Source organism: Panthera leo, chromosome A1 (genome assembly GCF_018350215.1).
Source record: "Panthera leo isolate Ple1 chromosome A1, P.leo_Ple1_pat1.1, whole genome shotgun sequence".
NCBI classification, from domain to species: domain Eukaryota; kingdom Metazoa; phylum Chordata; class Mammalia; order Carnivora; family Felidae; genus Panthera; species Panthera leo.
Genome location: NC_056679.1, coordinates 114726470 through 114749401, shown reverse-complemented (window position 1 = coordinate 114749401; position 22932 = coordinate 114726470). Strand labels below are relative to the sequence as shown.

General features: G+C 49.7%; 2 protein-coding genes across 4 annotated transcripts in view; both read right to left on the bottom strand.

The window, feature by feature from the left end:
- Positions 1 to 9519: 9519 nt before the first annotated feature.
- REEP2 (receptor accessory protein 2) lies at positions 9520 to 16181 on the bottom strand. 3 transcript variants are annotated; one of them, XM_042936361.1, is made up of 8 exons: positions 15999 to 16181; positions 14071 to 14143; positions 13711 to 13787; positions 11906 to 12026; positions 11556 to 11669; positions 11060 to 11201; positions 10822 to 10952; positions 9520 to 10736 (listed from the first exon to the last, which is right to left on the bottom strand). In XM_042936361.1, exons 1-8 carry the CDS (start codon positions 16028 to 16030, stop codon positions 10668 to 10670), a joined length of 759 nt encoding a protein of 252 aa, XP_042792295.1. In that variant the 5' UTR covers positions 16031 to 16181; the 3' UTR covers positions 9520 to 10667. The 3 variants fall into 3 exon arrangements, with proteins under 3 accessions (XP_042792295.1, XP_042792288.1, XP_042792304.1); XM_042936354.1 differs by having other exon boundaries at positions 11060 to 11207; positions 15999 to 16180; XM_042936370.1 differs by having other exon boundaries at positions 11060 to 11207; positions 14071 to 14222; positions 15999 to 16177.
- A 1769-nt stretch (positions 16182 to 17950) lies between these two features.
- KDM3B (lysine demethylase 3B) overlaps positions 17951 to 22932 on the bottom strand; it is a 69285-nt gene continuing 64303 nt past the window's right edge. Inside the window, 3 exon segments of the mRNA XM_042936247.1 lie at positions 17951 to 19381; positions 22111 to 22245; positions 22738 to 22914. Coding sequence (XP_042792181.1) covers positions 19301 to 19381; positions 22111 to 22245; positions 22738 to 22914 — 393 coding nt within the window. The 3' untranslated portion in view covers positions 17951 to 19300.

Genomic DNA, 22932 nt, shown 5'->3' with positions numbered 1-22932 from the left:
ACTGGGGGTAAACAAGACTCAGAGTCACTCCTGCACCCTGACCTGGGATCTACAGGGTTTCCAGGAGCATTAGGGATGAGTGTGGGACTCTCACACCTTGCATCCTGGGTGACTGGTGCCAGAAGCCCTGGAAAAGGTGAGAAGCTCTTGGAAGGGGTGCAGGTCTGGGCTGCCGTCTACACTCCGACTTTCCTTGCAAGCAGGAGAGGAGTAGGGAACAGAGGTGAGAGCAGAACTGAGCTTGCCCAGGGCATCTGGGGCTCCAAGCAAAAGCCAGTGGGAATCACTATGTCTCAGAAACTTGACCCATTGTTGAGCACCCAGCATCTGTCAGAGGAAAACAAGCCCCATTTTCCACTGCCACTTCCTCCTCCTCAACCCCGACTACGTCAGCACCCACATGTGCTGCTCAGATCGTGGTTTGCCACTGCTGTGGCCAGCCTGGGGCTCAGGAAGTGACTCTCCCTTCAGTTCCGTCTGGGGTGCCTGTCACACTTTCCGATAGCTGATGGGTTCTGCCGGAAATATGGAGGGCCTGGCCTTCAATAGGTCTGGGTACAGCTCTACTCCCACCCTGTGAAGGAAGGGTTGTGAGAGGTGAGGAGAAACCTCTGGAGAGGCCAGATCTGGTGGGGGGTCGAATGAGGGGACAGAAAGTGCACTGACAGAAGAGGAGAAATGGAGACATGAAGAATGACCAGGGGAGATGAAAGAGAAAATCCCCTTGAGGTGTTGGAGTGTGAAGCCATTGTATTTTGCTCCAGTTACAGGTGGGGAAACCGGGTGCCAGAGGAAAACCCTGACTCCTAAGCCAGGTGGAGAAGGGCATGTCCTTTTTTTTTTTTTAATGTTTTTTTAAATGTTTATTTATTTTAAGAGAGAGCGTAGGAGGGGCAGAAAGAGATGGGGAGAGAGATCCCAAGCAGACTCCATGCTGTCAGGGCTCAATCCCGAGAATGTTGCGATCACGACCTGAGCTAAAACCAAGGGCCAGATGTTTAACTGACAGGTGCCCAGAGAGGGGCAAGTTCTAAGAAGGGCTCATGGAGAGTGATGCTGAGGCCTGAGGCACAGGGGCCCCTGGCTCTGAAGAGGGTACCTGGCATGCTCGGGGTGGGTTCTAGGAGCTTCAGGAAAGGGACATGGAGGATTTGGCCAAGATTAGGGGATCTGCCTGAGAGAGCTGGGGTCTGTGTTGCCATCCTCAGAGTCTGGCTGATGGGTTGTGTGCCAGACACAGGTTAGGTCTAAAGTGGAGACACTAAAGCATAATAATTTGGCACAGAGCATCTGTTTTGGGCAGAGGGAGAGGGTGAACACTCAGATAGGGCTCTCCTGGTCCTTTCTGCCTCAGAGTAACCTGCAGATGCAGAAAGAGGCTGCTGTCCTTGGACATCAGTCTCTCTGCCCTGTGCTGTGTGGATCCTCTCCCAGGCCTGGGGCTGTCAAGACCCTGGACTTACAGGACAATTTGGCCGGTGGTGGATTCTTTGCTCTCCCCACCCCTCAGCTGAGTGTGCAGCAAAGCTGGCTGCAGAAATCTCTGGAAGCGTGTTGGGCAGGCAGAGGGAGGGGAGCGTTACATAAGAGCCCACTGATGTGCAGGAAGTCTGGAGCAGCCTTTAGATGAGAGAGGCAGCGTTCCCATCCAGCCTAGAAAAGCAGGAATAGCAACGGCGGTTATTTCTGGCCCCTCACCGCCGCCCAGCCCAGCGCCGGGGTGCTCAGCTTCATGGTGGGTGAGCTTGGACTCTGTAGACCTGGTGGGAGGGGGAGGGAAGTAGGGGACAGGCAGCCCCTGGGGTTGTGTCACTGTGGCACTGGCCTCACCCCCTACCCCAAAATACCAGGATGCAGCCATGAGCTGTGGGTGCTTGTTTTTTTTGATTCTTCTTAACATCTAGCTGCATTCTCTACCCCCACCTCACCCATAAGACACATTTACAATGTGACAGGCTCTGTGCTAAACATTTGACAGACATTTGTATTCACAATACCTCATGAAGTAGGTACTATTCTCACCCCCATGTCATTGATGAGGAAGGGGGCTCAGAGAGGGCAGGTGACTTGATTAAGGTCAGAAAGCTGAGCAATGGGGGAGCCAGGATTCCAATCCAGACAGTCTGGCTTCAGAACCTCTGGCTGAAACCAAAGTCATACCAAGAACAACATGTTCTCTGGGGTTCCAGAATGAACTGGACAAAGCTTTCACCCCTAGGGATTCTTTATTTGTATTTATTTATTTATTTATTTATTTATTTTAAACATTTTAACATTTATTTATTATTTTTGAGAGAGAGAGAGAGAGAATGAGCAGGGGAGGGGCAGAGAGAGAGAGGGAGACACAGAATCTGAAGCAGGCTCCAGCCTCTGAGCTGTCGGCGCAGAGCATGACATGGGGCTTGAACTCAGACCTTGAGATCACGACCTGAATCAAAGTTGGATGCTTAACCAACTGAGCCACCCAGGCACCCCCACCCTCCAGGGATTCTTGAGTCAAGTCGAGTAGGGCAGACAGACATGTGAACAGACCATTTCAACAGTTACTTATCAAACATCTGCTCCTCTAGGTATTAAAGATACAAAAAGAAGTAAAAAGGTGACTCCTCTTTTGCAGTTTGTAGTCTGGGTGTGGGAGACAGACAGATAAACAGGCAATCACAACAGTGTGAAATGTGCTATCATAGGGGAAGCTTAGTGACTGTGGAACCCCTAATCATCTCCTACCCACCGAAGTGCTTCCCAGGCAGTTGGGGAGCCAACTGGCCATTTTGCAGGAGGCTGGGTGGGGAGTGCTGGTGGGGACACCAGGCAGGAAATCATGTAGTCATCTAGGAGAGAGGGTGAGGTCTGGATGCATCAGTACCAGCTATCACACACTCCCTTCAGGTGCCACCCAATCAGAAGCAGAGAGCAAGAAAATTTGACACCCAAATTTACTGACAGGCAGCTCAGCCCAAAGGTGCATACATCCCTTTTCCTTGGTACAGTGGCCACAGGGAAGTGGGAGAGGCTGGATGGAAGGGTCTTCTCTTTTTCCCTTCTCTAACCATCCCCTTATCTACTACACCCATATAAGAACCCTGTTTAGGGCAAAGTCAAAAGAAGTGACTGAAGAGGATGCTGGAATCCAGAGCCAGGAAGAAGAACTTCCCTCCAGATTATCATACTGATAAGAAGAGATAAGAGGTAGGCAGAGTTAGCTCCTATCCTTAGGAATGCCCCAGAGGGTTCTTCTCTGTACTCCAGGCAGAAGCAGCATTTCTGTCCCTGTGAGTAAGGGGAGGGGTCTTTTGAACTTCTAGGACTCAGTTTCCCTCTGGTCATGCCTCAGAGAGTCATCATGGCAGGGTGACAGTCTTCAAGCCAACATTGGACTCAGTGCCTTCTTAAAAAATGTATTGCAGTAAAATATATACGCCATAGGGGTACTTGAGTGGCTCAGTCGGTTAAGTGTCCGACTCTTAAGTCTGACCTGAGTTTTCAGCTCAGGTCATGATCTCATGGTTCGTGGGATCAAGCCCTGTGTCATCAGGCTTTATGCTGACAGCTCAGAGCCTGCTTGGGATTCTCTTTCTCCCTCTCTCTCTCTGCCCCTCCCCTGCTTGTGCTGTCTCTCTCTCAAAATAAAATAAAATAAAATAAAATAAAATAAAATAAAATAAAGACATTTATAAAATATACATACCATAATATTTACCATTTTAATCATTTTTTGAAACCTAAACTCTATGCCCAACGTGGGGCTTGAACTCAGGACTCGGAGATAAAGAGGTGCAGGCTCGGCCAACCAAGCTGGCTAGGCATCCCACCAGTTTAACCATTTTTTTTAAGTGTACAATTCACTGACATTAAGTACACTCACAATGTTGTGCAACCATCACTTTCATCCATCTCCAGAACTTTTTCATCTTCCTGAAGAGAAACTCTGTACCCATCCTGCTCCCTCACACCACTGCCTAGTAACCTCTATTATAGTTTCTGTCTTGATGAATTTGTCTATTCTAGGTACTACATGTAAGTGGAATCATAATATTTGCCCTTTTTTGACTGCCTTATCTCACTTTGCATAATGTTTTTGAGCTTTGTCCATGTTGCAGCATGTGTCATAACTTCATTCCTTCCTAAGGCTGAATAATATTCCATTGTATGTATATACCACATTCTGTTTAATCCTTCATCTGTTGATGGACATTTAGACCATTTCCACCTCTTGTTTTGTTTTGTTTTATGTTTATTTATTTGTTTTTCATGAGCATAGGAGTGGCAGAGAGAGAAGGAGAGAGAGAAAGAATACCAAACAGGCTCCAAACTGCCAGCATGGAGCCCAACGTGGGGCTCAAACTCATGACCCATGAGATCATGACCTGAGCTGAAATGAAGAGCTGGATGCTTAACCGCCTGAGACAGCCAGGCGCCACTGTTCCCACCTTTTCACTCTCGTGAATAACACTGCTATGAATATTAGTGGGCAAGTACCTGCAGACTGTTTTTATTCATCATCCACTTCAGCTATCAAAAGAGGGATTAAAGTTAGATTTAAGAAGGACTTCCTGATTTTGTACTACCAGTGACCAAAGCAGCAGCATCTCCCTCTTTTCATAGTTTTAACTTTTTTTTTTTTTTTTTTTTTTGGGACAGAGAGAGACAGAGCATGAACGGGGGAGGGGCAGAGAGAGAGGGAGACACAGAATCGGAAACAGGCTCCGAGCCATCAGCCCAGAGCCTGACGCGGGGCTCGAACTCATGGACCGCGAGATCGTGACCTGGCTGAAGTCGGACGCTTAACCGACTGCGCCACCCAGGCGCCCCATCCCTCTTTTCATAGTTTTAATAACCACAATCTCTGCCTCCCTTAATCCTACCCCTAGACTGGGGGAATGCCCGGAATGGCTGCACTTGTATGGGAAAGAGGCTTAATAAGGGTCACTCTGGGGTCATAGCTGTAGATGGTTTATTTTTAGGAGCTGGGTGGTAAGAGTTTCATTGTCTTCCCTTAGGCTATGGGTATGTTTGCCACCATTCCCCACCCCACACCCAACTTTCTCCTTTCCCTGGCAAATCCAGGCTGTCTCCCTTTTTCTCTCCCAGGCTAAATTAGGAGTGTGAAGCTGCTCTTCTTCCCAATTTAGCTTTTGAATTAAAGTGAGAACTGAATGTGGCTGGAAAGCTGACTCCCATCTGTGTGTGTGAGAGAGAAAGGAGAGCAAATGAGCATGAACACATGCAGGAGAAGTGAGAGCAAGGGAGGCTGATCTGGGCTGCTGCTGTTTAGTGCAGACACCCATCCTCCGGTGCAGGCAAACAGCTCAGTCAAGAGAGACGGTGAAGTTTGAAGGTTGATGTTTTTTTCAGGAGTGGAAAAGCACTACAGGACATCATTAGAACATTCCGCAAAAATGTGCCGAGTGCTTGTTGTGTGCCCGGACCCCTGCTAGATGCTGGGGAAACCGTGGTGCACCAGGTAGACCCACTCACTGCCTATGCCCTGGCTTTCAGTCTGGTGGGGAAACAGGCAATGACCAAACAGGGGGAGGTGTTGGGGAGGAAGAGCAGAATGCCACAGGGACCGGGATAGGATGGGGCAGGGACGTCACTTCTAAACTGAGACTTGAAGTGTATGCAGCAGCTGACCAAGTGGAGCAGAACTAGAGTGCCTAGGCCGAGGGCATTGTGCATGCAAAGATCTGAGTGTGCCTAGCTTCTGCCAAGGAGGGCCCTGGCATCGGGTGAGTCAGGCTCAACAGGGCTCAAGAGTTTCTACCTGCTCCTCCTCTCCCCTACCCTTCTTCCAGGGAGAACAAAACTAGATGACAGTGACTTGGACCAGAGAAGTCTGGGAGCATGTGAGTCCTTCTGTTCATGCTTTAAACAGTCAACCTGGGGGACAGGGAACCTGCAGTTCTCCTTCTGAGATCCTGCTCAGAGAGCTGGACCTGGAAGGTCCAAGATGGACATGGAACAGAGGAAATGGGATCTCTTTGTCTTGAGACAAAAGTATCAGGAAGGGTCTCTGCTTTGTTTAGCTTACCTGACTCTTCCCAGGTTGGAGGTTGCTGGCTGAGTCCTCATCTTACTTGATGGGAATGAGTCATGATTCTGGCTGAGATGGGAACAGGTTGAAATCTTGGCAAAGAAAGACCCCCTCTTGGCAGAGATAGAAAAGAGCTCTCTGGTGGCCATGCATTTCTCTGTCAGCTCTCAAATTCCCCAATGACAGGCACAGCTAAGGGATGCTAGTGTAAAACTCACCATCAATATTTCAGGCAGCATTATTTATTGATCACTCATCTGGCTGGGACAAAAGGAGAGGGTAATTCATTAGGGATGCAGGGCTGGTGGGGTCAGTTTGGGAAGGAGGTCAGGGAAAGGTAGGTTACTAAGGAGGCCCAACCTTGGCTCTTGTAGAAGTACCTTGGGATTCCAGAATTTGGAAATTAGGGTCTTTTTTTCTCCTTTTTAAATCTCATAGTGGATCAGATAAAATAAGGGAAGGGACAGGAAACACAAACACTTGGGCCTGGCCTGGGACTGTCACTATGGCCATCAGGGAAATAATATCCAGAAGAGTCCTGCAGTCAGGCGAGCTGCCATCCCTCTGGGCCTAGCCTGCCTCTCCCAAGTTCCCCACCCCTTGCCACCTGTTGGGTTCCTCTCCTCACCTGACCTTGAAATTAGCTCCAGTGGCCTTGTTGATGTCATTTCAGAAACTCATGTTGGGTCCCTTGGGCTGCAGGACCCTCCCAGAGTCAGCTTGTCACCTTCCCTGCTTCTAGGACAGTGCCTGATTCTCACCAAAAGGGAGTACCTGCCCTTTGGGCCTGACGTTCTCCTGGGGAGTGTGCAGGGGGTGGTACACAATCTGGGTTTAGGAAGTAATTGCTTGAAAATCCATAGTTGTTCCATGCACCTGCAAGAATGTTTTCTTCATGAACCTACAACTCCAGCGAGTGGGGCATGAGACACCCTGCTCACCAGACCATAAGGCTGACTGACAGCAGGAAAAGATTCTCCCCTTCAGGGGCTGGGAATCCCACACTGGGAGTGAGCTGCGCCACCTAGTGGGCTTTTTCCCCCCTCCTTGCTGGTATCCCTCCTACCCATCCCTGCCTCCAGCCCAGATATGGGACAAGTTGTCAGGCAGAACCCAAATGGCTCTAATACTAAAGTGCCCTCCTCCACCAGAAAGGCCTATCTCAGCTCAGAGAGGGAAAAACTAGAGGAATTTGGGAGGGAAATGATCACGAAATGGCTGAAATTTAAGGCAGTGGGGAAGCCAGCAGTGGCTTCGGCCTGCCTCTTCCTATTACAGTCTCTCCCTATTATCATGGATGCCACTGATACGGTGTCCATGGCCTAGAGCCCTTGGATCCACTCCCTCCTCTGCCAACCCCCTTTCCTCCAGGCTGAGCAAGACTGGGCTCAGCTCTGTTGATCAAGGAAGAACTGGCACAGGCTGGAGCTGCTGGCTTTCCTCTGACGTCACAGCCTGGAAATCCCATTTTAAGCAGGTTCTTTGGGTGTGGGACACACACAAGAAAGAGAGGGGGAGCCAGCTGAAGCAGCTCCAGCCATGAGGACATTCTATCCAGGGACCTCAGGCCTGGAGGGCTGTCCAGTGTCCCCCAGCACGGTGGGACAGAGGGCTAGACCTTAGCTCCCACTCAAAAGCTAATATCTCTCAATGCTCACTGGGGACCCAGGGAGTGAACAAGAATTCTCCACATAGTTTTAACCATACACCTGTCTTGTGACATCTCTTCCCCACTCCCCTGGCCTAGAGGTCTACTGAGGAGGAGGGGAGAGAGAAGGTGGTCCTAAGGAATGAGATGGCAAGATGTCACCTAGACCCAAATGTGTCCTGCCTACCCCTCCAAGATCCCTCCATCTTCTTGTCACCCTCCATCTTTCCTCTCCTCCCCTGCACCACAGGGGCCAGGCCCTGTGCCGAGTTCTAGGAGACTGTTTCCACGGCAACGGACCAAGGAGCTTGGAAATCTGAGCATGTTCCTGTTGACACAGAGAAACCCAGATGTGCATGGAGAGCCTGGCAGTGGGGAATCTGTCAGTGACCTTCTTAGCAAGTGGTCACTGTGGGTGCAAGCATGTATCTGTGTGCATCCATGCACACGCGTTCATATTTGTGTGTTATGCAGCAAATGGGATTTAGGTTAGGGAGGGCCTAACCTGGTTTTCTGGCCATATGGTAGCTGCTAGCATGAGACTGCAGCATCTTACTCTCTCGAGATCTTTCTAGAACAAAGGAGTCTCTCCCTGAATCCTATCCTGACGCATCCTCTCCTTTCTAGAGGAAGGGACCAATTTGCTCAGAGGCCAGTGGTGAAAAGAATGACCTTCAGAGGGCTGTTGACTGGAGGATTCCAGAGAAGATGAAAAGGGCATTTCACACTCCACCTCCACCATGACCTCAGTTCAGGAAGTTCTTGGCCACTTTGGCCTGAGTGTGAGGCTGGAGAGGACATACCTCTGTGATGCCGGGGAAGGGAGAGGGAAGTCTGCTGTAGGGGCATTTTGCCAACTGTGGGGTCCAGAGCCTGGGGCTAGGTCCCCACACACCCTATGCCACACCCCATGCTCTGCTTCCTTCATTTTCCTTCTACAAAGCTGCACTACTGTTTCTCCCCTTCCTTCTCCCTTCCTCCTCCCTGCCTTGCTCTCTCCCCCCTCCCTCTCCACTCTTTCCCTTTGTTTTTCTCTTCCCATGCTGCCTCTGCTCCTCTGCCATCCTTTCCATTCTCTTGGGCACCGCCTTGCAGGGCTTATCCCCAGCCAGTTGTTCCCCTTGGCCCCTGGTGGTCTTCTACCTCCCAAGGACTCAGACCCCATGCCCTGCAGCCTCCTTCCTTGTCTCCTCCAACCTAGCCAAGCAGCCCAGGGCTCAAGCCTTTCCTCCTGGGGCCACAGGGACTATCTCTTTGTCTCCAGTCCTTGGTGTCCTGTCATCCTTCTCTGTCCCCAGGCTCAGACATGCACTGTGAGGCTGGTTCCCCATCTCTACCTCTTCCCTCAGCCTGTCTCCTCCTTTCAGAGTCTCTCCCTCTCAGCCCTCCTCCAACATTCTTAAGCCTTTCTAAGCAGCATGGCCAACCAGTTCCTTGCCCAGCAACCCCGAAATCCTATTCCCTCTTCCCTGGGACACTCATGGGGGTCTTTATCCTCAGAGCTTATACTGACACTTTCCATAAGGTACCAGGAGGTCCACTGGGGATGGAGGTCTCTGGGCAGAATTCCAAGGGACAAGACAACCTTGACAGTTGGAGACCCCTAGGCCTTCATAAGTCATGATCCCTCCTACTCCTCTGGCTGTATCTTGAACCTCCAAACCATTTTCCCAGATGGACCAGCTCAAACCTATCTCTTATCTTGGAGATCAGAGCTCTTGGGTCTCACATTCTGACCTTGTCCCCCCTTCCTCCTATAGCTGAGCCCTGCTTTTTACTTGAGGTCCTTCCCACCTGGGGACTGGAGGAGCAAGAACAAAGTACAGAGGCCGAAATATATGAGGTGCCAGAATTTGGTTTATTGGCTCATCCAGTGCCAAAGGTCCAATGGGCACCCTCTTTTCATAGAATTGGAAGCACTTTGGCTCCAATATTTCTTTTCTTCTTCACACATTCCTCCTGAAGCCACGGCAGAAGCTGGGGTAGAGTGTGGGGCAAAGGCTGGGCTAATAAGGGTCTGCCTGCTTACATGGGCTCAGTTTGCTTGGCACAGGAAAAGGAGTCTGGAGAAAAGGAAGATGGGCCCCCAGGTGAGGAGGAAAGGAGCTGGCTCAGCAGGGCCCTCTACAATGGGCCCTGAGGGGTAGAGGAGCCCAGCCCAGGGGCAGGGCAGGAATGGGAGGAAGCAAAAGGGTATCAAGGGCAGAGGAGGAGATAAGAGGCCTTCAGAGCCTCATCCTCTCTTGGGCTGAGCTCCTCTGAGGCTCTGAGAGTAGGAGGGAGGGCTGAAAGCAGGGAAGGGCCAGCTAGCTGTGGGGCTTAGGGTGGGGGATGGTCACTGCTGGCAGGAAAGTCCTTTACTCAAAATCTTCCCAGCCCTAGACCTAGAAAGATACACACACACACACACACACTCACACCCCTAGGACCCCACTTCTTTTTAGTGGGGACATGTAGCACACAGCCCTATCCAATGCCCCCAGCTGCAGCTCTGGCCTCATCATCCTGGTCATTTAAGCACATGCTAAGCCCCTGTCCTCCATTCACATCTGTGGCCTGTGCCACAAGTTCTCTGAAGCCTTCCCCTCTCCCTCCCTGTCTCCCAGGTGCCTTCAGGCCCATCTCTGGTCAGTCTGGGCTGTGACTGCTCCCCCAGCCCGGAGAGAGCAGTGGGGGCATATTAGAACCTCAGAAAAGGGGATGGCCATGGTCTTCAGCAAGGCACTGGGTGGGTGGGAGCAGGACTGGAGCAGGGAGAATAGCAGTTTGGGCTCTAAGGAGCCCCCGGCTCCTTGGGGGGCTCAGTCTTCAGTAACTCCTCCAGCCTCTACCCTCCACCCCCATAGCAGGGCCTCCCTCCCCTTTTCCAAGCCCTTCCAGAGGAGTGGTCACTGGGCAGGCACCAGAAACAGCCATCTGAGGGGCCCTGGGGCCGGAGGCGTGTGGGTTACTGGCACAGTGTGCAGCCTCCGGGGGGTCAGAACCTCAAGCCAAGTCACCCCCACCAGAGGTCTTCTTCTTGGGCCGGGTCTTCAGTGTCTTGGAAGCCAGTGGCTGTGGGAAGGAGAGAAGAAGTTAGAGGTTCAGCCTGGGGTCACACCCCCTCCCCATTTCCCCCTGCTCTGGCCTGGGCTCTCACCTCAGCTTTGGGCACTTTTTTGACAGGTTTGACCCTCTTAGGGGCCTTGTCTCCCATATCATCTTCAGAGGTCTCTGTCCGGGGATCTGCCTGGTTTGTGCTAGATCTTAAATTCAGGGTAGGGTCATCTCCTGGTTTGGGGGAAGAAAGGAGAACAGAGGTCTGGTGGCTCTCCTACCTGGCCTCCATGCCCTTGAGGTCCCCCCTCCCTCTGCCCAGTCCTGGGCCCTGCCTGTACCTAAGTCCTCAATGGTATCCAGGAGGCTGCCAGGATTGGGTCGGAGACGGCTGTCAGGCCCCTGCAGGGGCAGTGCATCCTCGTCCCGGATCAGGGTCAGGTCCTGCATGCTGAAGCTTCGGAGCTTCTCTGATAGCACCCCCTGGCCCTAGGGTCACCACCACGCACCGGGAGAACCGGAGGAAGGGGCGGGGTGGAGATAGAGGTCACTATAGAGCACGGGCAGCCACTGAGCTCAGTGCTTTCCTCACACTATCCTCACCCAGTCCTTTGGCAGCACTGAAAGGCCCATCATTTCCCTTTGGACAGTTGAGGAAACTGGCTCAGAGAGTTGAAGTCACTTGGCTGGAAGGTGTTAGAACCAGGCCTACAACCCTGAGTTGCACAAGCCCCAAACCATCACAGCACCAAGGACAGGTTAGATGCAAAGAGGCTTGGCCAGGGGGATGAAATGAGCAAGGTGGGGCCCTGGGAGCCTGGTCTGCCCCCATCTCACCTTGGCAGCAGCGGTGACTGCAGCATTGGCAGCCAGGTTCAGGCCTCTCTTGCCCACTCTCATCATGGTCTCATAGCTCTTGTCTCGGGCCTGTGTGATGTACTCGTCGATTTCCTGAGAGGTGGGAGGGGAAGGAGTAGGAGGTGAGGGGTGGTCCCTGCTGGCTAGGCCATTCCCTGCCCCTGTTCACACCCAGACAAAGGCACTGCCTGCTCCAGGAGGCCAGGGCCCTGCCAGATCACTTCAGGTTCTGGGTGCCCACAAGGAGAGCCAGGAATGGACGTGGCTGCAGACACTGGGCTGCCATGGCCTGGGGCAGGCTAGGAAGTCAGCTGAGAGTGGAGGCAAACCTTCTCCTTGTTGGACAGTGTCGGGTGCACGAACTTGCGGTAGAGCACGCTGGAGCCCTTGGTATAAGGGGACAGCAGCCATATCACAAAGGCGATCTTGAGCTCAAAGTAGAAGGGGAACCTGTGGGTGGGACAGAGGCAAGTGGCAGAGCCTGGGATAGGGAGTCAGGAGGTGAGCTGATCCCCTGCAAGACCTTGCCTGGTTCCCCACTCCTTAGTGCACTGGGGTTCCCATGTGGCTCAGGAGACTGGGCATTTCCTTCTTTCTTTCCTTCTTTTTTTTAATTGTTTAAGTTTATTTATTTATTTTGAGAGAAACCGAGAGAGAGAGTGTGAGCAGGGGAGGGGCAGAGATAGAGGGAGAGAGAGAGAGAGAGAGAGAGAGAGAGAATCCCAAGCAGGCTCCAGGCTGTCAGTACAGAGTCTGATGAGAGGCTAGAACTTAAGAACCACAAGATCATGACCTGAGCCCAAATCAACAGTCAGATGCTTAACTGACTGAGCCACCCAGGTGCCCCTTGGCATTTCTAATCTCAAGGAAAATGGGAGGCATAGCTGAGATTCCAAGGGGGATGGTAAGTGCCTCCAGCAGAATTCCCCTTGCAGTGGCTCTCTGCACATTTTTCTTTTGGGAGTCCCAGGCCTCTCACTCTGATAGAACACTCCTGCTTGTCTATCCCAGGGCCAACACAAAGGTGAGCTTCCTAACCTCCCAGGTCCACTCCTGGGTCCTCACCCCCTTCTCTTCCTGCCCTTCCTCCCACAAGGAAGACTGAAGCTTTTCCAGCTGTGCTCTGGATCCCATTCTTTGCTGCCTCTTACTTTTAAGGATTGGTGTCCATTCCCTGGCTCCTTCTCCTCAGGCCAGACTCCTTCATGTTTCCGACATCCTCACAAAGCACTTTCCTTTGTTTGTGGCAAGAAGCATCTATGCTAGGGGCTCCTGGGTGGCTCAGTCAGTTAAGTGTCTGACTTTGGTTCAGGTCATGACCTTGCAGTTTGTGAGTTTGAGCCCCACATCGGGCTCTCTGTTCTCAGTACAGCACCTGCTTCAGATCCTCTGACCCCTCTCTCTCTCCCCCTCCCCTGCTGGTTCTCTCTCTCTCAAAAATAAATATAAATAAACTTAAAAAAAAAAGAAGCATCTATGCTCACTGTCCTCACAATTTTTAACCCACTATTCTTTCCTAATCTAACCCTACTCAACTTCTGCTAAAACTATTTTTCTCAAAGGTCATTGGCCCTTGCAAGCCAATGCAATCATCTTTTGTTCTCTACCTCTCCATAAAACTCTCTTCTCTCTTGATTTAGTGTTCTGTGCTTTGTTAGTACTCTCTTCCAAGAGGTATCTGCTCACTCAGTACACATTTTTTGAGCTCCTGCTGTGAACATACATATAGGTGATTAAGACATTCTCTGTCCTTCAAGGGTTCACAACATAGTCTAGTAGTGCTTTGAAATACTAGCACTGAATGTCTATAAGATTGAATCATATGCCTAGTTTACAAATAAGGAAACTGAGACCTAGGAAGCTGAAACCTGCCCAAAGTCATACAGGATGTCTGGCAGAAGCAGGTTTCCTGAATTCTATTATGGTGCTTTGGCTATCATCAGGTAGAAATGTGGGGGTTGGGTCTCTTATTCTACTGATTAAGCCAGGCCTGCACGGGGGGAGAGTGGACATCCAGGACCCCATGGAACTGTGGGAGGACTCTACCCTGGGTCTCAATCTTCTGTTGGGCTGGTGGGGGTAGAGAGTCTAAACTCTGGACCCTGAGATGCAGGTTGGGGATGCTGGACCTCACCAGGAAAGCACAATATCCGTGAGTGTCTCAGCCGTGGTGAAGAAGGCAAAGACGATCCAGTACATCATCCATTTCACCTGAAGGTACAGAGAGCAGTATTAGCTGGGGCCTTGAGGGAACACCCAGGACCCCATCTCTCTTGCCAACTATGCTGGAGGTGTTGTGGGGAAGGGACACTCAGGACCTCAACTTTGCCTGTGGATCACACCACAGGGGAAAGGGAACACAAAGGAACTTCCTTGAAGTAAGGTCTCATTAGTGCTGAAGCACTGGCACAAAGTCACTACTGTCTGTATTGTGATCCACTGGCCTATCTTTGCCACGTGGGGTGGGTAGGAGATTAAAGGGTCATAAACTCACATATTCCTTCACGTTTTTTGTCTTCACGGCCTTGTAGGAAGAATAGGCTGGGTACAAGGTGCCAAAGATGAGCCTAGGGAGGCAGGCATGGTTACTGGTCCCCTCGGCCAAGAGCAGTGGCCTCTCCCTCCCAGCTCTGCATCAGTCAGTCCCTGGGTAGGTAAGGGGAGAAGGACAGAACTCCAGAGTGCCACATCAACTGGACTGATGAACTCAGGCCAGTGGTTACAGTCAAAGCCATTAAGCCTCAGGTGACAAGCTTGGAGGTCCCCAGCCAGTGAAGGTGATGTCTCTCGCCTCTCTGTTTTTCAGTTTTTCTCCAGCCTCTTAGGTAAAGAAAGACCCAGAGGCCAGAGGGTCCAATGTGGTATCTTCACCCATGATCACTGGTTATCCGTATTGTGGGGAGTGGGGGTCTGGTCACTGCAACAGGGTGTCTCCCTTCTCCAGATACTGTGCTCATTCATACCTGTCTGCCCTTACCTTCTACCTCTAGTTCTGAGCCAGGCTGCTTAGGGCCAGGTCTGTAGGGGAACCAGACACCACGTAACAGGGCACTCTATGTGGCAATCAGAGGCACCTCTGTGGCTCTGGGGACCTGGGGCATAGAGGGCACAGGGGCAGGAGGCCCTAAGAGGGGCAAAAGGTTTATTCCCCCATAAGTACACTTGGACCAAGCTCAGGGGAGGGTCCTGGGCTCGAGGCCCTAGCTGGAGTACAACCTGGTAGTGATCCCATTAGAGAGACCATATATAGGACACAGGTGAGGGAAGGAGAAGACTGATGCTCCCCAGGGAGCTCATCCAGGCAAGAGAGAAGCAGCCACTCTGAAGGGCACAGGGAGGTATGACGCCTGTGGATAACCTCTGGGGTGGGATGGGGGAGAGGAAGGAGGGAGACTCCAGTGACAGGGAGCCAGAATACAAGCACATAACAGCACTGAATGGGAAGAAGGCAGGGGGAGGGAATTCTGGGGTGTCAGTCCCCCGCGGTAGAGGCTGAGGGGCAGGGTCCTGGGGCAGGGTCCTGAGCCAGGGTAGGGGTTGGCTGAGGCCCAAGCAAAGCCCCTGCTGGGCCCAGCCCCCTGACCATGTGTGGGTATTGCCTGTTCTCCCAGGGACCTGCCTTTTACAGGCAAGATACTTTCAAACCGACCTGTGGAGAAGGGGTCGGGGGTGGAGTCCTCAAGGACAAAGTGTGGGGTGTGGGAGCAGGCTTCCCTCCTGGAGCCTGGGGGAGGAGCAGGGACAGAGCTCCACAATGTAGCTGGCAGCCTGGAATGAAGGCCACCTAAGGCCCTCCCCTCTGTGGCTTTCACAAATCCAGGCTGAGCACACATATCCCCTCCCGGTTACCTCCCACACTTTGTCCTCCAAGCATCTCTGCTTCCCAACACCCAGATGTCCTCCCTGGGGGGCCTTCAGAGCTTATGCCCTCATCTCTAGAGTCCTGATAGTGGAAGAGAGAGGAGGCCAAGGCTGCTAACTACGGCCCTAAGCAATGGAATGATGAGGCCCTGTCTGGCTCCCCGCTCTTCCATTAGCCCTCTCCCCGCATGAAGATGACGGCCCAGGTCTGAGTTGCTCCTTCAGCCCAGATCTGCTAGGTGGGGGAGGGGACATGCTGCCTCCCCTTCATAAATCAAGCCATGCTGCCCAGCCCTAGGATGAAGGAACACCGAAAATTGAAAATAAAAGGGGTGGGAAGCCAGGCTTACTATGCTCCTCTAATGTTCCCCCCTCAGGTCCTGGGTCCTACTCTTCCATGTCTTGTCTCTGGGAACCCCAAATAGGAACGATGTTCCTTTAGGGGACTCTGTTGTATGAAGCCACGGAACGGTCCATGCTGGGCTTCAACACCCCTCAGCCCCCAATTCCCATTCCCCATCCCCCTCCCTGCCGGCCGCGCCCCGCCACCGCCGCACTCACACCACCAGGCGAGAGATGATCCAGGACACCATGGCGGGGCCGGGCGGGGCGCGGGGCGGGGACCCGGCCCGAGCGGAGGATGCAGGTGCCGGAGGTCGAGCGGCGGCGGCAGCAAGAGCCGCAATAGCAGCAGCAGCCGCAGCAGCAGCCGCCGCGGGGGCCGCGAAGTGCCGAGCAGCCGCGGTTAAAGGGGAGGTCCCTGCCGCAGCGGCGGGCCGTGGGCGGCGGCGGCTCTTAAAGGGGAGGCCCGCCGGCGGCGGCGGCGGCGGCGGCGGCGCGCCCCCCTGCACCTGCTATCACCGGGCATGCGCCTTTGACCCTCACCGCCCTGCCTTCGTCTAATCGCTTGTTCGTCTTCCTTGGATTCCAAGCCGTGGCTTGAGGTCCTTACAGGCCTTCAGGTTCCATCCTGACGTCCTAGCCCTCCTCCTGCCTTGCCCACATCAGGCTGAAAGGTTTAAACATTCCCCCAGGAATACTAGCTAGGACTTATTGAGTGCTTACTGTGCCAGCCTCTGAGCTAAGAGCTTCACATGCATTATTTCACTGAATCCTCATTTCATAAGGCAGAGGTTATAATTATCCTCATTTTGAAGATAAGGAAATGGGAAGCTTAGGGAAGTTCAATAATTTGCCAAGGTCACAAAACCACTAAGTCATGCTAAGGTATGAACCCATGAAGTCTATTTTAATCAGGCCACTTCTCCTAACTGCTGACTAGCAAACTGTCTTCCTCCATTACAGGCCCTGTAGACACCCACCCAAGAACTTCTCAAGTCAAAGGTATAGCTATAGCTACAGCTGTCCACCTCACCCCTTCGTGGCCACTACCAATCAATCCTGTTGGAGGACCCGTCCCCCACTCTGATGTGCTTTTTTACGTTGTCGCTTGCTAAGCTTTGCAGGGACAGAGCCCAGGCTCTCAAGGTGAATACCCAGGGGTAGACCCTCTTTAAACAAAGGGGTAGGGAGGCATGGCGTCTGGGTTGGAGATGGATCTAGGGCCTCCAGTTCCACCCCCATCAGCAAATGCTGGCAGCAGTGTATGCCCTAATTCTGAAGACATTTATATCCAGAATGTAGGCTAGCCCGCCTCCTGATTTTCACCAAAGCAACAAAGCTCCAACCTCTGCAACCCCCTTTCTCCCCATTGCTTTCCTTTCCTGTCCCATTTCAAAGCTTCTGCATTCTTTAAGTGGAGGTGTGAGTCTTCTGGTGACCACAGCCTCGACCCGTGCCCATCCAGCCTGAAAGGACACGTTCAGAGCTCTGTATTTCAGTTATGGTCCTATTCAAACTCAGTATCCTTGAACCACACAATGGTCTATTTCCACCCTGATAATTGTATTTCCAGGCTCAAACACTTTGGAAGATGTTTTCCAACAGAGTCTGGAGAAGCAGCCTCCAATGACCCCTCTTGCTATTCTTTACAACTTCCTCTTCAAAAGGCCTTTTCTAATTGGAATGTAGTCTGTCCTTACTCCTCAAGCTACTTTAATTGCTGATTTATAAACAAAAAATCCATTTGGGTCTTTTCCCACCAACTGAGGTGGACCTAGGGCCACATGTTTCATATGTGGGCAGCTGGGCCTCCTGCTTTGAGGAACCTCATCACTGATCACACAAAACCTTGCTCAGGCTGTCCCCCACTGCGCTTACCAGCTGCTCTAGGAAGGTTAAAGACCTCATCTTTCCCACTCCATTCACATAGCATCAACAATGGAAAACCCATCTTTTCTGCCACTCTTTTCCCTTCACCCCACAAACCCACAAACCACAATGACCTGGCACTTTCCTCTCTCAAATGGGCACAAATTCAGGAAGTAAAGGGTAATCGGATGCAGCAATGTAATGAAGGTCAGAAAATGAACCATTCGCCACCTCCAACCCCGCCCTCAACCTGCCTTTGCTTTTTAGAATGGCCGGCACAGAAGAATTTAGTCCACTCCAAACAGATTTGTTAGATTTTTAATAAGAACATGGAAATCCCAATCAGCCCTTCAACAAAATTAAAATACAGAAAGTGAAATTAAAAGTATTCTACAGTAAATGACTTTTATTAAAAAAAAAAAAGGTAATTGTGAACATATAAACAAGCCTGCAGGGCACTACAGTACAGCTGGAAAGAAGATAGATACATTTTCCAATGTATCTATGGGCTAATGAATTCCATCGTTTTCAAATAAATTCTTAATAAAACTCCACAGAGTTGGAAAGTTTTGCTGAAAACATTTTTGGACAAAAAACCCAAAAAACCAAACAGACTCATGTAGGAAATCAAACTTTCCTTTGCATTCGGAAATTTAAGAGGAGTCCCAAGGGAACGCTGGTAATATGTGAAAATGGTTCCTGCGACACCAGTGTGTGTATCGGTAAAACACACCACAGCTCAGACATGACAAAGTTCTTTCTCAGATGGCTGTTCCCTCAAGATAGGACTGAGATGGGAAGGGAAGAAACTAAAAGAATCCTAAAAAGCCAATTCTTTTCAATTCTGCTTTGGCTGATTTTGTGCTATAATGGGCAGGTGATTTCTAAAAATCATAATTCTTCAAAGATTTTTATCGAAAGGAAGACTAAATGTAATGTGCCTTTCCTCATAATCCAGGAAAACAACTGTGGTATTTCAAAAATTCTAAAAATATCTACTTTCATGAAATAGTAACTATTTCACTACAAACCTATTTTTCACTAAATACACACGTTTCCTAATCCTGGAGCCTCCTGGGAAAAGCAGTGGGTTCTCCCTGGGTCCTGCAAGACTCCAGTGTTCACGAGAGAGATTGTGGGGAATGGCTTCACCCCGTCTCCTGGGATGGTCTGTGTCAGAGGTCACGTGCAGAGACACTGTCAGGCTTCCACCAGGTGTGTTTAAGCAATTAGCCCCTACTTGTACCAGTTATGTGATTCCCCCTACCTCCAAACACATTCCCACTTAACTAGGCACGAGAGAACAAAGAAAAGAAAGGTGTGCCCACATTCCCGGTTTCCATGAATCTCAAGTCACGAGAATGTGCAGGAAAGCCCAGCAATGTTCAGGCAATTCAGAGTCCCAAAGACCACAGGATGAGTATGTGGCACCCTTGGCTTGGAGTCTGAAACTGTGTGTGTGAACAGTGTGACTTTCCTGGGTCAACCTTCAGTGTTGAGGCAGCGTAGAAAAGAGTGGCTGGAGAGTTTGTAATACTGACCACACAGGCTCCCAGTGAAGGGCCTCTGCTCCAGCAGAGAACCCTGCCGTTCCCTGTATGTGTTGTGAGTGAAAGACCTGCTTCACAGGGGAGTTAACAATTTCTCCATGCCTAAGATCTTGCCAGTTTGGATTCATGAGCCTTGAGGGTGCCGACAGCATCTTTCACTGCGTGATAAATGATGTTCTTCACCTGGAGAGAGCAATCGGCACAGTCAGTTCATGGTGGCCTCATATTATATTCTCAAATGAAGATATATATTTTAAACAACCTATAAAGCCTACTAGTGAGTGAGGAAATCCTTCAACGAGGACTGCATACTTCCCAAATCAATCCCATAGATGATTTACAAATCACAGATGATAGAAGGTCTATATTCAAAAAAGAATGATGAAATCATTTGAAAGGCTATATAATCACCATCATCTATGTACTTAGTACATGCTGGGCACACTATTGCTAAGTTTTTTGTTTTTGTTGCTTAATTTTTTAAAATGTTTGTTTATTTTTCAGAGAGAGACAGAGTGTGAGTGGGAGAGGAGCAGAGATAGGGACACACAGAATCCGAAGCAGGCTCCAGGCTCTGAGTTGTCAGCACAGAGCCTGACGTGGGGCTTGAACTCATGGACCACATGATCATGACCTGAGCTGAAGTCCGACGCTTAACTGACTGAGTCACCCAGGTGCCCTATTGCTAAGCTTTTTATGTGGACTTTCACTTAATCCTTACCACAGTCTTATTAGGTCTATTCTTTAAAAAAAAAATTTTTTTTAATGTTTTATTTATTTTTAAGACAGAGAGAGACAGAGCATGAGTGGGGATGGGGCAGAGAGAGAGGGAGACATAGAATGTGAAGCAGGCTCCAGGCTCCGAGCTGTCAGCACAGAGCCCGACGTAGGGCTCGAGCTCATGAACCATGAGATCATGACCCGAGCCAAAGTCGGACGCTCAACCAACTGAGCCACCCAGGTGCCCCTGAGGTCTGTTCTGTTATTATCATCCCCATTTTTACAGATGAGAAACTGAGAAAAAATATTTTCTATTTTGTCTAAGAAGAACACATATTACACGTGAAGCAGGAAGGAATAGTTAGAGTTACTAAAATTAAGTGAACAGGCTAAAGACAGTTTTAAACCAAGATAGTGATTATTTCTGGGGAGGGAAATAAAGAGACAGAATGGGGAAGGGTATATGGAAGCTTCAATAATGTAGTTGTTCTATATGTGTATGTTGTATAATAAGTATGTATAGGATGCTTTATTTCTTAAGGTGAAGGATGGGCACATAAGCTCCCTTTTGCTATTTTTTATTTAAAAACTTTTGTATTGGGGCGCCTAGGTGGTTCAATCAGTTAGGCCTCCGACTTCGGCTCAGGTCATGATCTCACGGTTTGTGGGTTCAGGCCCTGCCTCGGGGTCTGTGCTGACAGCTCAGAGGCTGGAGCCTTCTTTAAGATTCTGTGTTAACCTCTCTCTCTGACTCTCAAAAAATGAATAAACGTTAAAAAAAAATAATTTTTGTATTAATTAAACAAATATTTTTTTTATTTAATTTTTTTAATGTTTATTTATTATTGAGAGACAGAGTGTGAGCAGGGGAGGGACAGGGAGAGAGAGGGAGACACAGAATCTGAAGCAGGCTCCAGGCTCCGAGCTGTCAGCACAGAGCCCGACATGGGGCTCAAACTCACAAACTGTGAGAATATGGCCTGAGCCCAAGTCGGATGCCTAACCGACTGAGCCACCCAGGCACCCCTAATTCAACAAATATTTTTACTGAGTACCTAGTATGTATCAGATATCATGCTAGGGAAAAGCAGTGAATAAAGGAGTAAAATTCCTGCCTTCATGGAGCTTAAATAGCTTATATTCTAGTAGGGATACAAACAAACAGAAAAAATACATAGTATGTTAGACAATAAAAAATACTACAGACAAAAATAGAGCAGTGACAGAGGATTGAGAGTGTTGGAGGTGACATATTATAAGTAGAGACCTAATGGAGCTGAGATCTGAAAATACATATGTCTGCATATTTGCATTATATCTATAATATCAATGTTATCTATCAATGTGATTGTACTTTGTAATAAGAACTTTAAGGTTGAAACATTCAAAAAAATTTTTTAAGTTTATTTATTTTTGAGAGAGAGAGAGAGAGTGAGTGTAAGCAGGAGGGGCAGAGAGAGAGGGAGACCGAATCCAAAGTAGGCTCTGCGCTGTCAGCATAGAGCTGGAGGCAGGGCTCGGAATACAAACCCACAGATCAAGACCTGAGTCAAAATCAAGAGTTAGATGCTTAACCGACTGAGCCACCCAGGCAGCCTGAAATGTTCTTAATTTTTAAAAAGGAACAGCAAAAATGAGGAGACTCAGGGTTGAAAATGTCTGAATCTACCTGCGGGAGGCTGGGAGACTATATTCAGATTGCTGAAGTCCTGCCTGGGAAATCTTGCTTCCTTCTTCTTCTTCTTTTTTTTAATGCTACTAAAGCACCCAACAATTCTTAGGGATATGGATTGCAGTACCTAGCAGGGCATTAAGGAATGGAGCCTGCACAGAAACATGCTGTGAGAAGCAGCTCTGGGGAAATGCCCTTCTTGGAAACATGCTTGGAACACTCTGCCACAGTGCTTTCGCCATCTAACTGGGAAAAGTCAGTCTAGTCAGTTATTACCACTGAAATACTTTATCTCCCAGGGGCAGAGAAATAGAAGATGATAGCAGAAATGACTAGGTTAATAGATGTGTATCCTCTAAAAGCAAATCGGAAGAGGACTCATTAAATACTCTGTGGAAGAGGATCATCTCTCCAGTAATACCTCCCATAGAATACCCTCAGAAAGCAGAATGCTCATCCTATGTATGTAGGCAAGCAGGAGATAAGGAGAGAGAGTGGGGGTGAAGGAGGAGTTATTTACCTGCAGTTTATCCTCATGGTTTGTATGAGTGTTAGAGAGATGCCTGAATTCCTGCGTCAGGCGGAAACAGTGCTTTACATGTTCTGGAGATACAAAGTCTTCTGCTACTTTTATGCAACTGTATAGATTGTGCACCTGGGAGAGGAAAAGTTCAGAGGGAAAAGAGCCCTGAGATGTTCAGCAATATATGGAAAATATCCATGATATAGTTTTAAAAAGAAGACAAAACCCCCCAAACTTGAGAAATGCTTATGATATTCCATTGTCATAAAAACAAAAGCAGAAAAATTCCAAGTATATATTTATAAATGAAAATGTTAGTATTCTCACAGAAGAGGATCTGGAAAAATATACACCAAACTGTTAACCACAAGCTACTTCTGGAGAAAGCCGGGTGAGGGGATGGAAAAGGGGCATGGCACAGGTAGCCGAGTTGGGACTTTAACTTTCTCCCTTATTTAAAAATTTTCAAACGTGCATTGAGAATTACACTGAAGAAACTTAAAGAGCAAAAAAGAAGTTGCAGTTTAAGAACAGTCAGCCTAATGCAGCCATTTATATGTATCTATTGCCAGATTAGTAGGAAACTCAGAAATAAGGAAGCCGATGGAATCCAGTGGAACCCACCTGGTGTGGGGCTCCAGCAGGTATGAAGACAGCATCTCCCAGGAACTGAACGATGGCCCAGCCTTGCACACCATACTCCTCATAGAGTCGCTTACGGAGGGTCTGGTCCAGGTACCAACTTTGGTCATGGATTGGGTCATGATCAGGGGGATTCTCTTGGCCTTGCTCTTCTCCAACCTGAAGCCATAACCAAAC

Excerpts from the sequence above, each read along its gene's own strand:
- REEP2 (XM_042936354.1), bottom strand. The coding sequence starts at position 16,030 with ATGGTGTCCTGGATCATCTCTCGCCTGGTGGT. Across the intron at positions 12,027-13,710 it reads ACGGATATTGTGCTTTCCTG|GTTCCCCTTCTACTTTGAGC; the intron begins GTGAGGTCCAGC and ends TCCCACCCACAG. Across the intron at positions 10,737-10,821 it reads AAAAAGTGCCCAAAGCTGAG|CCACTGGCTTCCAAGACACT; the intron begins GTGAGAGCCCAG and ends TCCTTCCCACAG.